The sequence below is a fragment of the Callospermophilus lateralis genome, chromosome 16, assembly GCF_048772815.1.
Source record: "Callospermophilus lateralis isolate mCalLat2 chromosome 16, mCalLat2.hap1, whole genome shotgun sequence".
Lineage (NCBI taxonomy): Eukaryota > Metazoa > Chordata > Mammalia > Rodentia > Sciuridae > Callospermophilus > Callospermophilus lateralis.
In genome coordinates, this window is record NC_135320.1 from 18026334 (window position 1) to 18043402 (window position 17069).

The 17069-nt window shown below is 43.6% G+C and overlaps 1 protein-coding gene across 1 annotated transcript; it reads left to right on the forward strand.

Moving 5' to 3' along the window:
• Positions 1-2666: 2666 nt before the first annotated feature.
• Sox17 (SRY-box transcription factor 17) lies at positions 2667-5215 on the forward strand. Its single transcript, XM_076835916.1, has 2 exons — positions 2667-3273; positions 3902-5215. The coding sequence occupies exons 1-2, from the start codon at positions 2967-2969 to the stop codon at positions 4840-4842; spliced, it is 1248 nt and encodes a 415-aa protein (XP_076692031.1). The 5' UTR covers positions 2667-2966; the 3' UTR covers positions 4843-5215.
• Positions 5216-17069: the final 11854 nt, after the last annotated feature.

Below are 17069 nucleotides of genomic sequence, written 5' to 3' on the forward strand. Positions count from 1 at the left end.
AAATATGTCAAGAGAATGATGAAAAGAAATCAAACCTAGGTAACTAGTATGTAAAAGGCGACTGGTCTTGGAAAGGCACCACAATTCTTATTTGGTAAATTTAAGTAAACTGCTACGTTATGACTCCCAAGGAGGGTGTGTTAAGAAATAAAGAAAGTGCCCAAATCTGAAGCTCCAACTCCATTTTAGGGATGTGTTCTCTCACTTGCTTTCCCAGTAACCTTATCTGTCAAGAATCACTGGTTGCTCTCCAGGATCGGGTACAAATAATGATGGAAACCCTTCGATTTTCTTCTTCCATCAGTTTCCCAACGTTAAGATCAGGGTGAACAAGGATAAAACAGCTCTTGTACTTTTTCTGGAATCACACCTGGATTATATTTTCTATACTCTAAATTAGTCAAATAGATTAATCTAGAGATGGATTCTAGCACAGGCATTGGTTTTGTTTAGTTTTTCAGTCTCCATTCTAAAAAACTCTTAGTTCATAAAAGCTTTTGCAGTTAAGAGAAAATTCTGCTTTGAGATCTTTGAAAACATATTTATTACAATCTAAAAAAAGTTAGACAATGTGTTTTAAAAACCAGCAAGGAGCAAGATGCTAGGGGATTAACTGGTAACTTTGCTGTCCCTCTTTTTTTTTTTTTGAATTTTTTAAAAAAATTTATGATACTGGGGATCAAACCCAGGGGTGCTTCACCAGTGAGTACAACTCCAGATCTTTTTTTGTTTGTTTGTTTTGAGTCAGAGTCTCCCTAAATTGCTGACCCTGTCTTCAAATTTTCCATCATATTTTCTCAGCCTCCTGAGTAGCTGGGAATATAGGCTAACATTGCTGTTTCTACTCCTATAGTTTCCTTATTTATAACCATTTGCAATGCATTTTTTGCTTTATTTTCAAGCCATTTTTTTTTCTTCTGGAACAAATAAAACTTTAAAGGAAAACTCACCATGAAATTTAAGATAAACTGCTTTAAACTATCAATTAAAAACATTCCACTATGATTTCTTTAAGCAAATTAATTAATTATTTTTTTTCTTTTTTGAACCATAGCTACTTGTAAACTAGAACTACAGTCTTACAGTCCCTATTGGAGGACTGGGTGCTAAAGGAAAGGTGAGCCAAGGGAACTAAGTCCACACATCGTGGTAAAGAAAAGTTGGTTTTAAACAGTTGTACATCGGTTTTTTGGATACAGAACAATGACAGAGAAACTAAAGGTCAGGACTTAGCAAAAGCCCTGTGTTTTTATGGATGGCTTTAATGAGCCAGACATGATAAATGACATTGTCACTGAAGTATCACACAGAAAGCTATAACATTTTACCTCTCAGATCTGGGATGTAATTGTTACCACTTTCATCACCCCTTCATAGCAAACTGTGAAAATCTATTCTGGAGATTGATATATTGATTTTTCTTTTTTCCCAAATGTATGCAGAGGTGGCCTTGTTGGTTATGGTGGAAAATAATACAAATACATAAACACAACTGGCAGGTGTGAGAGGGGGTATCTTGGCTCCTGCTCTGAAGGTCAACTGCTTTAGGTGCAAACTTCACCATCCCAACACTCTGATCTCCAGGCACCTTTTTAAAAGACCTGTCGTGCACCTCAGTTTCCCTTCTGGTTAAGCTATAAGTGTCTAACTAATACAGTTGATTGAAAGATAAACTAGTTCGATAAGGTTTGGAGGCAATAAGAATACTGAATGTCATATATAATTGCTATATAAAGGTTTGTTTAAAAATCCCAAAGAAAACCTATTTCTATTGTCTAAACACAATAATCATTCACATTTCCTTTTTAGTAAAATTATCTGCCGGGGTAGCCATCTTAGATACTAAGAGATTTAGCTATTTTACCGCTCAAAGTATCGCTCTCTTTCCCTTGATAAATTTGGGCACTTAAGACAAATATTGTTGTTGTCTTTATATTTTACCTTTATTTAATTTTTTCTTTCTTTCTTTCTTTCTTTTTTTTTTTTTTTTTTTTTTTTTGTGGTACAGGGAATCAAACCTAGGGCCCCGTGCAAGTCTTTCTATTATAGAAATCTAACTTATGAAACGCAAGAGAAACAGTTTTGTTAAATGTATCTTACACATTTTAATTTGAAAATTTTCAAGGGTTTATTTATCATGAATAAAAACTTTAAATTTCTCCAGGGTGATGGACCATTGGAGAATGAACGTCATTCCTTATTTAAATCTTGTTTTAAATAGTAGAATTTACCTTGGACATAACATTTTTAATACAATGCAAGTAAGGTGAGTCCTTGGGGAGAGTTTGTATTCGTTTATTTTCAACACTGTCTTCTGCCTTAGGAAAAAATATATTTGCAGAAGGCACCCGTACAATCCCTTGGAAGGAAGCAAGTTCATCCAGCACTGAAATATCCTTGCCTTCTATAATAAAGATGTGATTTGAGAGAGAATAGAACCGATGCTTAGCTGCTAATGTGAACTGTCTTGGGTAAGTACCTCTATCTTGCGGCAGTCAGCGCCCCGAGAAAGTTCTTCAGTGGCTCCCCTTCCCCGGTAGGACGGGACGTGGCGCCAGAGCCCGGCTCCAGCCAGTTTTCCTGGGGGCAGGTGTAGCCCAGGGCGCTGGACCGGGGGAGGGGAAAGGGGCGGGCATGGAGTTAACTGGGACTTAAGACTCGGACCACTGGCCGGGCGTGGGCCTAACAAGGCCGACCCGGCCCGCCCCCGCCGCTCCATTGGCCACAGCTGTGCAGAAAAGGGCTCGCGGCCAGGGGGTGCTTGCAGTGTCACTGGGCCGACCGGGGACTTTAGTTAGTGTGCTGGGACGGGCTGGGGACGCAGGTGGCGACTAGGGGCCCGGAGGCTCTCGCAGCTCTCTAGGTGTCTCTTGCCTCCCTCTCCACCCCGTCCTCCCCAATCTCGGGTCGGGGGAGGTGGCGTGTCCTGCGGAGGGTAGCGGGGCGCGGGGCAGGGCTGGAACGCCATGAGCAGTCCGGATGCGGGATACGCCAGTGACGATCAGAGCCAGCCCCGGAACGCGCTGCCAGCGGTGATGGCCGGGCTGGGCCCTTGTCCCTGGGCCGAGTCGCTGAGCCCCCTCGGGGACATGAAGGTGAAAGGCGAGGCGGCGGCCAGTACCGGAGCGCCGGCTGGGGCTGCCGGCCGAGCCAAGGGCGAGTCTCGCATCCGGCGGCCGATGAACGCCTTCATGGTGTGGGCTAAGGACGAGCGCAAGCGGCTGGCGCAACAGAACCCGGACCTTCACAATGCCGAGTTGAGCAAGATGCTAGGTGAGTCCAAGCTGGGGGGCCAGGCTACCGATCTCCGGTGGGAATCGCGGAGCCGCTTCCTTGAGCCCAAAGAGATTTTTTGTTTATTTTGTTTTGCTTTACTTCCGAGACCAGGTGTGTGTTGTAGCCTCGTACATCCTTGAGGACACTCTGTTCATTTCCCGCCTCCTGCTCCCCTTCTTTCCAAACGGGCTTTTGGTCTTTTTAGTCCGCGGGCGCATTACCCGCATGGCCAGGGCGCGAGTGCAGTGGTTCTGAGGAGGTGGCTTCCCGGTACCTCCGAGCTGCGATAGGGCACCCCTACCTCTACTTGGGTCAGTCGTGTCAGAACTCAAGCCCTTCCCAGCCCAGGGAATATTTCCGTTTTTTGAACGACCGGGAGATGGGTAAGAAGGAGAGGCCACTTCTAGGAGCCCAAAAGAAGTGAGGAGTACCCTTAGAGGACGTGTTTTCTCCCAAGTGCTGGAACTTTTTGAGTTCCAAACCTTCCCTCTTCAACTTGACTTGGTTTCTCCTCTGGTTTTACAATTCAAGATTGGGGTGGGAGAGGTAGGACCAGGTAAGGCCTGGGGCGGGAGCGCAGTTGGGTAAGCCCTGCGCCCCTCTCCACCTTCCCATTTCCTTGCAGGCAAGTCGTGGAAGGCGCTGACGCTAGCGGAGAAAAGGCCCTTCGTGGAGGAGGCCGAGCGACTGCGCGTGCAGCACATGCAAGACCATCCCAACTACAAGTACCGGCCGCGGCGGCGCAAGCAGGTGAAGCGGCTGAAGCGGGTGGAGGGAGGCTTCCTGCACGGCCTCGCGGAGCCGCAGGCTGCGGCTCTGGGTTCCGAGGGCGGCCGCGTGGCCATGGACGGCCTGGGCCTGCCCTTCGCAGAGCAGGGCTTCCCGGCTGGCCCGCCACTGCTGCCCCCGCACATGGGTGGCCACTACCGTGACTGCCAAGGGCTGGGTGCACCATCGCTGGACGGCTACCCGCTGCCCACGCCCGACACGTCCCCGCTGGATGGCGTGGAGCCAGACCCGGCCTTCTTCGCTGCACCTCTGCCAGGGGACTGCCCAGCTGCCGGCACCTACAGCTACGCGCAGGTCTCGGACTACACGGTGCCTCCAGAACCGCCTGCTGGCCCCATGCATCCCCGGTTGGGTCCAGAGCCCTCTGGCCCTGCAATGCCAGGCCTCCTGGCGCCCCCCAGCGCCCTTCATATGTACTACGGCGCAATGGGCTCACCCGCGGCGGGCGGCGCGCGCGGTTTCCACATGCAGCCGCCGCAGCAGCCGCCGCCGCCGCCGCCGCAGCATCCCCAGCCGGGCCCCGGGCAGCCTTCACCTCCTCCCGAGGCTCTGTCCTGCCGGGATGGCACGGACCCCAATCAGCCCACCGAGCTCCTCGGGGAGGTGGACCGCACGGAATTTGAACAGTATCTGCACTTCGTGTGCAAACCCGAAATGGGTCTCCCCTACCAGGGACATGACGCCAGTGTGAATCTCCCGGACAGCCACGGGGCCATTTCCTCCGTGGTGTCCGATGCCAGCTCAGCGGTATATTACTGCAACTATCCTGATGTTTGACAGGTCCTGAATCCGCCCCAGCCTGCAGGACAGAAGCACAGTGTTACACTCTTCCTGGAAAAAAGCTAAGGAAATCCTTAGCCTCATGTTGTTTTATTTTGTTTTTAAGTTGCCTTGGCATATAATTTATGGTAATTTATTTTCTTTGCCACTTGACCAGTTGTGGGTATGTGAAGTATTGTTTAAAATTTATTCAGGGCCTCCCCCCCCCCCCAATAGCATTGTCAAAATCCCCTTTCCAATTTCAGTTTAACCTGTCCCGAATGGGTCCCACAACAATTTGCTCCGTTTCTTGAAAGTTTATTGATTGAAGAAATTTTGCCCGATGTGTTTTTTTAATCTTTTAAAAAATAAAATCTGCTTTTTCACTCTAGCAGTGCCTCTGTCACATAGTCTTAACAGAAACCAATTGTTTACATCAATGTTAAGTATTAATATCTAACGCTATAAGTTTCTCATTTTCCTACAATAGCAGACCATAATGCTTTCATGGAGTCCTAAAAATGAATATTAGAATATGCAAGTTGTATGTAATTGTTCTTGCTAGGGAAAAAAAGCCTCATGGAATAAGCCTACATCACATATTTCAAGTGATCTTGATCTATGAAAGGTTGTTGTTAATAGTGCAAATGTTTCTAATTTCGGTAGATCACTTTAGCCAGAGGGGATGTCCAAATAGTTTTGGTTTTCTAGTTGTTAAAGAAACCTGCCTAAATAGGCTTTTTGGATATAGATGTATATTCTATATTCCACCAAGAATTTTGTGCTCCCCTTCAACACAACTTGCCTTTGATTCTCACGTTTTTATACCTTGGGAAGTGGTGTGTTTGGGTTAATACTTTGAAGGGGTCGTGGGAACTAAACAAAATTAAATTTGCATTGTGACTTTCAGTGAACTTTAGCATCTAATGACATCCGAGGTTCCTAAACTTTGGGGTGAATCCATGGGTGATTTGTGCATCACAGGCTTTACTGGTGTGAACTAAAACCACAGCCCTAGTGCATCACTATTAGACCCCTATTGGAAGAAATTGAGTTACAGGGTTGTAGGTAGATCAGCCCCTGCAATCTGCAGTGCTGATTGCTGTGGCACTTTTCAAACATTTTACAGATTGGACATAAATGAGAACATATGACTTGTATTGGGTATTTCCTGTGCCAGATGTTTCCTTAGTGCTGTTCTGCACAGAATTGGATTGCAAGTTCAGATGCGATTTCCCCCACTTTGCAAGCAACAAAAGAATACACTAAGCTGTCTTGTGCCACATACACGCAAGCTTGATATTGGTCCCTTGTTTTGTTTCACTGTGCTGGGATGAAACCAGAGCCTTGTGCATTCCAGGCAAAAGCTTTAGTGCACTGAGCTACCTGCACCCTGCCCCTGCTCCAGTCCCACCACAGTTCTTACATAACATTTGCTTACTGTTTTCCTTTGTCCCAGGGTGTATCTATGGGCACTGGGAGAAGTGACATTCTGAATGGTAAGAAACTATATAATTTTCCATTCTGGTATGGGTTATAAAGAAGAGTTTCAAGTGCTTATTTGAGAGATATGAGCTGAAATGTTTCATGGGATTCTCTGTAGTATGTTTTTAAGAAGGGATTCCTGGATACTAGGAATGTGAGGGATGAAAAGATTATATTTGTTTTATTAGACATAACAGAGGCTAACAGTAATATAAAAATTACAAAGTTAAATCTGGGATTTTCATCTAACCCAATTAATTTCAATCTAATGCTCTACTACTTTTTTGTTCTGTTCTTCCTCTGGCCTCAGAGAGGTGGTTATTCTGAGTTCCTTTACCAGGATGTCCCAAGAGTTGCCTGTAGATAAAATGAGCAGCAGGGCTTCACCTGCCCTAGTTCAAGGGCATGTGGCTAGTTCAGATTACTCTTGGTATTTTAGTGTCTGTGTCCATGAAGATGCAGTTGTACCCACAAATGCTATTTCTTAGCAAAATCTAGAAGATGAATAGGGAAAAAGAAAGGGAGAAAAGGAGGTAAAGTGCATAGGGCAAGAATCCAAAGACCTTTTAAGTTACATTCTTAACTATTCACCCAGCACTGGTGGGAAAATAATAACTAAAATTGTCAAGGTAATTTTAATGTGTTTATCTGGATGGAGCATCATTCATAATCACAGATTGTTTTTTTGTGGGGGTAAGGGCATCAAGCCAGTTCCTTTCTCTTTCTCAAGCATTCACAAGTACCAATAGTGATTGCTTTGTTCCTTATTATTCTCAATTTTTTATTATCTTATTTAGGAAGCAAATACATAGAGGATACATTGCTTCCCTCATCCTACACTTCTGAGATACCATAGGATTATATCAGGAGGTAAGAATCCAGGGTACCTTTTGGTTGGTTTCTAAGCACCCTCAGATGTCTTGCACATTTAAATTCTCCTGGAGATGGTAATCTGAGGAAAACAAGAATTCCCTCCCCAGGAACATGCACACAAGTTTACATTTAATACTGCAGATATAATTTCAGGCAATTCATAATCCCTTCTAACCATTCAAGAATTGTAGGAATCTAATGGCCTCATTTAAAAATACTAATGATGAAGCTTGGTTGGGAAGTATCATCCCTGAGCATTAAGGCAAAAGGGCATTTTTGAGCTGAAACAAAACACAAGTGATATATCAAGAACCCTCCCTATATTGAGTTCTCCTTTCTTGTGACATGTGATTCAAGAAGCATGAGGGACTAGTATGTCAGTCCTTCAAGAAACTCACAAGGTCCTGTCAGAATGCAGGTGTGATCTTTTCCTTTGTGCACTTGTGGTAGTGGTAGCTAGTCTTCAAGAATGACCCTTTTGAACAATAATTGAGTATTAATATCCTTGTATAACTCTCTCTGTATTTCAATTGGGGTTGGATTTTCTATCTAACCCAATAGAAGGCAGTCAAGTGATTCTATGCCAGCTCCTGGACCAACTTGCAGGAAGGCTTAGCAGATTTTGTTTCTTGGGCAGTTGTTCTGAGCAACCCTGTGAAAAGTCCAGTTACTAAGGTGGTAAGGCCACATGGAGATGGATGGAGAGAGGAGTCCTGAGACTTCTGGCAAAGACAGAAGCCTCAGCTTTCCTTTCAGCCCACTCCAGCACCTTATTGGAACTAAAGGGATACCAGAATTAAAAAAAAAAAAAAAAAAAACCCGGAAGAAAAAGGCTGTGGATATAGCTCACTGATAGAGTGCTTTGCCTAGCATGTAGAAAGCCTTAGGTTCAATCCCCAGGATTGTCAAAAAACATAAGACAACAAAACTCAGAAGTGCCCAGGCAATTCAGAGGTGGCAGAGTTGAAATAACTAAAAGAATGAATGAATGAATGAGGAGGGAGCTTGTTATAAACTACTAAGTTTAGGAGTACATTGTTATGCAGCAACAGATTACAGAAATAGTTGTTATCCTTAAGCCTCTCTCATTTTTAAGTATAGGCCTGGGGGCAAAATCAGGAAAAAGCTTTGGAGCCCATCAGAGACATCATCATTAGTAAAGGAGACAAAGTAAACTTAGACCCAGGTTGGAGGACTTAAGAACATCACCAAATGTAAGTAAACTTACAGGTACTTATTAGTGATGCCCTAAACCCAGGGCCTGAGCTGGAACATGCTAGGTAAGCACTCTACCTACTGAGCTGCATCCCCCCCACTCCCTAGTTAGTAGTTAAAAAAAAAAAAAAAAAAAAAAAATATATATATATATATATATATATATATATATATATATATATATATATATATATATATAAAATTTGTCTTGATTTATTTTGGAAACATACATAAAACACCTGTAGGTTCAATTCCTGGTAACAGCAACAACAAAAGTGTGTCAGGAAATAAGCATCTAGCCATTTTGTGGGCCAAGCTCTCCATACTGGAGGCCAGTACAGAATATTTGCATTTTGAGAATAAGGAAGGAGGCATTTTTTTTTTTTTCCCCTCATGAAGACACCAACTAATTGCTATTAAAGTTATCAGGTAGGTCTGATAAATTTCAGATAAATATGTGAATTCCTCATGTAAGTGGCTAAGAGATGATATCACAATGAAACTATTTACATGTTATTCTTACCTTAGAAGATTACTATACCTTTAGGCAGACTCACTCTGAGAAAGACATTGGCATGTTCTTTAAATTTTTACTGATGTTAGGAAGAGCACACACCAGGGAAAAAGGAGAAAATGGAGTGGGTGTTATGAACCAGAATATATCATCTCAGTCTAACATTTTTACATAACTCGTTTTGTTTTTAATATTCAGAACTGTGCCTGTCACATAATAGATGTTCAACATTCTCTTCCTCCCCCTGTTCCTCTTTGTTTTGACAATAGTAGACAGAGAAAGGATTTTATACCCATTATTTCAGCACAGATTTGTTCTTCCTGCTTACAAGGTGCTTCCTTCTGGGCTCAGAATATTCATCTGAAGAAAAATGAAAAAGTCTTTACCCTGTCTCCATCTGGAGTAGGATGTAATATGTTCATCTGGTTCCAGTCCCTCACCACATGATAAGTCTGTGTCCAAATGAGTATTTTGTAAAGTCTGCTGGTCTGGGATCAAGCCATATCTCCTCCTTAATTTTTCACTGTACCATCTGTTCCTACCTCCCTTCTAATGAGAAGTTTGCTGTATGCTTCTTCCGAATTATCAAGCACCTTTATGAGAATAAAGGATTCCATTATAGCTCAATGGTAGAGTGGTTGGCTAGTGTGTGTGAGGCCCTAGATTTGATTCCTATCACTAAAAAAGCGTGTGTATATGTGTGTGTGTGGGGGGGGGGTGGGGGAAGCAAGCAAGCAAGCCAAAGAATTCAATTTACACCATCTCCTACACACTAACAGAGCTCCCATTGGCCATTTCTCCCAACTTTGTTCAGGACACTGGAAATTAAAATTTATAAGTGGAATACCTGGTACATATTGAGAACTAAAGGAGTTGTTGTGATAGTAATTATGTTCTTTAATATAAAAACTCACCCATGGCTCAGATTCAAACAATTTGGCTGAATAAAAAGGAAAACATTAAATCCAAATATTCTTGCTGAAGAAATTTTGGTTTGATGATCTTATAATTTAATCAAAGTCTTAAACATTTTGCTAAAGCTGATGTCACAACTGATATTCTCGAAATTGATGATGTTAAAAAAATGATTTTTGTGAAGTCACTCTCTGTGTATGAAGATTCAGGTCAGAATAAAGATCAATAGACATGTATGCATGCCCATACTTGCTTGGCTTTCTGGGAATCAGTGCTTTCCCATAACCCTGACAACTTATTAGAGAAGGAGTAGAACTGTGAAATGCATGCAGTAGTTGGAGCATTTCTTTAACTACAAGAAGAGCTCCCACAGGAGGATCTGTAGCATTTATGTTTTACATCTCTGTCAAGGCACCTGGTAAGTGCTCAGAAATCTAATCAAACAACCTGATTGTTGATATTTTTCATTGGAGCTTCCGGGGGAATTGACTGGTTCCTTGCTTTATGTATCTATTCAAAATAGTCACCCGGTGGCTATAATTCCTTTCTTTCAAGTAATGTGTTGGGACATAAAAATTTTAACAAGAAAATAAACTATTAAGGGCAAGAAGCAAAGACAGCTGAATAAAAGCCAGGAGAGGCAGTGTTCTAAAAGAAGAAAAAAATCTCTGCATTTTGAGTCAGAGGTTCACCTGGTTTAGTCACTTAGGTTTGTGAGTTTGGAGGAATCACTAACCTTTTGTGGACGCTAGTTTGTTCATCTGTAAAACAAAACAAAACAAAACAAAACAGATAATGACAAAATCTCTTTGGATAATGAAAAAACCTCATTGGATTGTTGCACAAATCCAATGAGATCGAGCTGAAGTTAGCCTGTCCTTGCTGTGGATGGTGATCTCTTTCTGTCCCCCTTCTTTCTCTTTTGATTCATGTATCTCTACTCCAGCAGACTTGGAACAACTTAATCTTGCCCTTCCATTAGGAAAGAGAACCAACAACTTGCCTCTCCTGGGTGTTTTCCCTAATAGAATTTTATAGTCTTGTAAGATTGTTCATAATTGCCCGAGACGTAGATAATCTGTTTTACTCTGAATTTTGTACAGTTCAGCCTCTTTGATTATAAAATGAGAACAGAAATTATTGTAATTTGAATAACTTGTATAAAATACTTCAATACCTATGAACTCCCATTTTGCATGAAAATCTCAAGGTGTTTGTAAAACAAACAGCTAATTGGGACATACTGAATGCAATATCAAGGTAAATACCAACATTTACCTTACCCAGCTCCTCCTCCCACTAGTCATGGTTTCTAAAGTCCTGACTGGTATTTCCAGGTCATTTGCTTTTTAAAGACTGAACAGTCAGAATTTTTGAGGGCAAATAAGCAGAGTGAGATAAAAGAAGGCAGCAAGTTAAGAAACCGATTCTGGCTTCCAGCACTTCTAAGTAATGCTGAAATCTGATAAATTTCTAAATCATTCAGTCCTCAAAATTATTTCCCCAGGGTAACAATGGATGGGCTGATGGGAAGAGAAAATTCAGAGATACAGGAAAAATGAAAAACAATTTAGTTATTCTCTAAAAATTAAGAAAAATTAAGAATCTATCTGATGTTTGAATACAATTGTGGGGATTGTAGGTGCATACACATATACGGAAAACATTAAATTGATAAGACCTACTGAGATATTAGGTTTATAGGATATATTAATAGAAAAAATTCAGATTTGTAGTTTCAATAAAGAGATTATGGATATGGAAAATAAAGTATATTATGGATATATATTTTATTTATTCACTTTAAAATAACTTAAGAATTTAAATTGTGCATGTGCTTGCAAAAAACTCGCAACAGGTGGGCTTGTTCTATAAGAGTTGTGGAAAGGCTCTTTCTTTCCCCCAAGTCGGTTCACATGTCAGCACGAAATTCTTTTTTTTTTTTTTTCTCTACTGGACATCATCTACATTAATAATTCTGCTCACCTGGCATTTAATTAATTAATACACCCGCATGACAAATCCTAGATCTATCAGTTTTAGATATTGACTTTCTGCTATGGTAACTTCCTATCTCATCTGACCTGCAAATATGGTCATATCCTTATTTCCATTTCTTTTATGGATTGCCACTGCCTTTCAAAGCACTGGGGTTACACAGGCAGCACAAAGGCGGAAGTCTCCATTCCCCACCAGGAAAGAAAGGTGAGGGTGTCCTTGCCCTCACAGATCTCCAGCTGTACTTCCTCCCATCTTCTTCAAAGGTGGGTATTTTTTTTCATCTATTTTTTTTTGGGTGGGGGGAAGAGGAACCAACAGATAGAATATAGATTCATGCATTTTATGAAAAATAAAAAAAAAAATCAGCATTTCAATCCATCCCAGAAAATCCGGACCTCTTATCTCCGCCGCATTTCCTTCACATTCACTCACTTCTTACACCCTGCTGGAGAGTTTTCCCAAAGCCTTATCTGAGGAAAAATAAAATCACGTGAAAAAAATAAAACCACCCTAAACTCAGCTGTAGATCCCTTCACCGCCCCGGTCCCCCAACTTTCAGCGCCCCAGGCAGCTACGATTCTGACGCCGGCCGGCGAGCCACTCGTAGCACCCAGAGGCTCTGGAGGCCGTGGACTCCACTCGCCGGGAATTCCCACTTTGGATGCTGTGAATAGTTTTTTTTTTTTTTTTAATTTTTTCTTTAATCAAGACTCTGGATTGACATTAACTAAGAAGGTAAAAGGTTGTCGCTCTGATGGAGGACGGGGTGGGGTTAGGGGCTGCGGCCGGGAGCGTGGGTCTAGGTGAACAGGGCCAGCGCAGCTGGCTACCCAGTTTAACCGGGATGCAAGGACCGCGACGTCCGCTCCTGCTCCGCGTCTTCCCGAGCCTCAATTTTGCACCAGGCATACCCGCCCGGCATCAGAACGTTAGAACAGGGCTTCCCTTGTATATCCTTGCAGGGGCCAGCCCGCCGAGCTGAGGTTCAGAAGTTCTCAACGTGACCTTCGGGCTGACTTTCCTTGGAGGAGGGGAGGGGATCTGGGTCTAAGCAGGTTATTTTCGGTTGAGGGGAAAAACCAAACCCTGTAACTGTCAACTGCCCTTCAGAGAGCGAGTTAGCTGTGCGTCCGGACGCTCTGCGCTTACGTTTCCTGCAAGGCAGGTGGCGGGAGGAGCAGCTTCTCTACCCGCCACGTAGTTGCAGAAGAGGCTCCACCGCGCAACGATGTCCCGCAGTGTCGCCTTGGGCGCCGGCTGATCAGTGGGTTGGGGCTAGCCGGATACGCAAGCAGCTGGGCGGCCTCGGGATCTCGCAGCCTTCTGGGCGTTTGCTGGCTACCTCATTGCCCAGCCCCAGCTCCCGGGTCGGGGGAGGAGGAGGGCTCCGCGAAGGTTAGCCCGCGCCGGGAAAAACTGGAGCATCCCGAGCACCCCGGATGCGGGATGCACCTGGGATGACCAGAGCCAGTCCCTGAGAGTGCTACCTGAAGTCACGGTGGGACTGGTCCTGGGCCCCTGAGCTGAGTCTCGGGGCGGTCTTGGGGACTTGAAGGTGAAGGGCGTGGCGCCAGCTAGGAACTGGGAGTTGGCTGCAGCCGGGGGGGCAGAGCTAAGGGCGAATCTCGCATCCGGCGCCTTCAGGGTTTCTAAGGCTTCAAGGTGTGGCTAAGGTCAAAGCGCCGGCCGCTAACCCGGAACCCCAACCTTGTTGGATGTCCAGCAGAACCCAGCTCTGGCGGAGGTGCAAAGAGCTAAAGACTTGGAAAGTGTGGGCTTCTGCAAGGGTAAACTGCGGGATCCAGGGAAATATGCACTAGTGTGTTAGTGGGTCTATTTCCATCACCTCTCATATATAGTAAATTTTTTGAGGAAACAGTGACTGGTGCAGGTTTCCTTTGAGGGCTGGAGATGAATTAAAAAGGTTCAAAACCAACTTGTTAACCCAAGTCCAGGTATATATGATACAGAACAAGGGATTTGGAGAACCTGGGGTAGGTTTTAAGGTACCGTCCAATCAGTCAACCTTGTCTGAAAAAGAAAACTTGAATTTTTTTATTTCAAAAATTTATTTTTATTTTTAGAGCTGCATTTCTTTGTTTTTCAGATGAGGAATTGAGAGATTGGGAGATGCTACGGATAAAACTGCTCCTCATTAATGAAGTTAGAAATGCATTCAACTGCACCTTTCAGAACACCTAAAGCTTTAGAATTTCAAGCTAGTCAGACTGCAGTCTTGGACTTTTTTTTTTTTCTCTCTCTCTTGAATTTTATCTCATAAAAATCGAGAGGGTGACTACTATTGGAGCTTCCAAAATCTTTTGAACTTGAGAGGTTTTTGTGTGTTTTATTTATTTTTATTTTCGTTTTTTATTTTTTTTCTTTTACAAAAGGAACAAAATGGCCAGGGTTAATTTAATCAAAACAACGTAAAAAAATTGGTGTTCTGCATAAACATTCATTTTTCATAAAAATGTAAACAGTATAATAAGAGAAAATAAAGTCATCTCTGCCCCAATGCTTACTTCATTACCATATCTATCGTGTTCCTTGCACACATTGTCTCTGTACTTACAATCATACATACTTATGGTACTCTCTCTTCACTACTGGGATCTAATTTTCCTTCCAGACAGAAACTTGTTTTTGTTTTTTTCCCCATTTAGCTATAATATATTCGGCCTTCTTGTAGAAGATGGACCTTACTTACCGGTTAGTGGCCTCTTCCACTCTTTCTCGAAGTCAGCCACACTCGTTAGGACTCTAGGTAGATGTAAATTAGTTATTTGTGACTTAATCCTTTCATGTTTAGCTAGAGCCCCAAGATCCTCTCATAAACTTGCAAAACCGGACTTCCTGCGGGAGAACAGAGATTACCTGTACTTTAAGTATAGAGGATTCGGTGGGGAGCAGTTTTCATTGGAAAAGGGATGGGAATTATGCACGCTCTAAGTGCAAATTTTTTGTAGGACCGGTTCTTTTTGTATGGGTCTTGTGGGTACTTTTAATCAAGCACTGTCCAATACCCCGGGAGCGTTACTACCTCATGGAGAACTGGAGTTTTAAAAGCCAACAGGTTTTAAAAGCTTTACAGGATGCCTTGTTGACAACTCCAGGACTCTATTATCCCTGGAAGCCGCGTCCCTAGAAACTGATTCAGTTGGGTGACAAGATCCTACCACATAAAGGCAGGCTGATAGAGTTCCTGGTATATATACCTCAGTTCAGGTTTCCTGGTTCTTAACATTAACTTCCAGTGCCTGCGTTTGGATGGTAAGTGTGAGGGGCGCCGCTTTGAGACTTCCTGCCGATTTAAAAGATGTCTGTGCCCAGTGGGTTGGGAAGCGACTCGGGTCGTCAGCCAGGTGGGCGCGGGCAGAGGGACTGCCTTCTATGGGAAGCGGACTGCGCGGGGGGGGGGGGGGTCCTGCAGGACCTGGACCCATTGCCCAGTCCCCAGTGGCCGCTTGCACACAGATCTCCTGGGCTTGCACTTCCCAAAGCAGGGCTTCCCGGTCTGCCCGCCGCTGGGGCCGCTGCACTTGGAAGGTGCAAGTCCCGCAACCACCCGCTACTGCTACTCACACTCGACTGTCCGGGCCAGACAGCATTAAGCGAACCCGGTCATTTCACCGTCCAGCTGCCCTAGGACTGACTGCACGATAGCTGGCCGCTACAGCAATGCACACATCTCCAACTATAAGCTCCAAGCTTTCTGCAATGCCGGGCCTCCTGGCGCCCCCCAGAGTCCAGGACGTGTACTACGGCGTCATGGGTTCATTAGCTGCAGGTGGGATTTCCAGATGGTCGCTGCATCCTCCTTGTCATCGTTATCTTCATCACCATCAGCAACAGCAGCAGCATTCCACGCCGGTTGGCCCGCAGTGATCCTCTTCCGAAGCTCTGCCTTGCAGGGATCGGGCGAACTCCAGCCAACTTGACCAGCTTCTGGGGTGCAGCTCAGGAACCAATGCTCACTTTAACTCTGCTTCAGCCTCTGAGTTCCGTTGCCTGTTGTACTAATTACTACGACAGTTAGAATATGGGAAATGCTTCTATCCTCAGGATGCACTTTCCAGTAAGGACAATTCTAACATTTTTATCATCTCAACCGAGGCAACAATGTGTTCTGCGTTCTGTGTCGTGACACAAAGTCAGTCAATCTTTTTATTTTCTATTTACATCACATTTGGATTTTTTTAATAAGTGGATAATTAATGGGCCATGGTAGAAAGTACTTTTTTTCCCCCTTCAAAAGTGATCTCATTCCAAGTAGTTTTTAATATTTTCCTTAGCATTTATTTTTTTTACATTTCAAGTCATTATTTCTAAAGTTCTTGATTACTGACAACTTTGTAAACTCGAAAATAAAGTTTAAAAAATTCGTTTGCATATGTGCATTTTATATTTTGCAAAATTATATGACATGTGTCTATGTCAATCAGGTTCCAATAGGAAATGGGAGACATTTAAAATGGGCTATTGAAAACAAATCAATAAACTGTCTGTATTGGCAAGTCTGTCCAGGGACTGAAAAATCACCAGGGCACCCACAGCTCAAAGCACCTCTCATCAGCCTTGACTGGGCAGATGGAGAAGCAGTCATTGGAACCCAAGGAGACCATGGCTTTAGGAGCCAGAGGTGTGTCCTTGGGAAGAGGAATAAAGTGACTGCCAATTGTGGCCCAGAAGGATGGAGTCTAGAAATAAATCCTGAAGAAAACTCTATTTCTCTCCTGATTTCCTGGCTACATGTAAATTCCAAACCAGAGGACAGGAGGCCAGTGGATACAGCCACTGGGAGAGGAGGGAGAGTGGATCTATGGAAGGGCCCCGGCTTTGGTGTGACTACCATACTCAGGGTGTGAAATATAATGCATAGTAGGAAGGAATCTTAAGGGCTGCTCTTATTCTCAGGAAGTTTATGGCCCAGGTGGGGACACAGGAAAAAATGAATAACAATACAATGTTGTCAGGCAGAAGGTTCCTCTCCTCCTTTCTCTGGCTGACATCACTTCCTAGAAAGTTCAGGCAACACCCTTGTATTTTGCCCCTTAAAAATGCTATTAGTTGGAAATACTAGTCTTCAAGGAGGCTTTTATAAAATTTAGGGTAGATTAATACTGGGGGTGGTGCCATGAATTGGACTCAGGACCTTATGCATGTGAAATAACCACTCTATCTCTGACTTACACATTCAGACCCAAAATACTATTGATTAATAAATGCCATTTTTCATGTT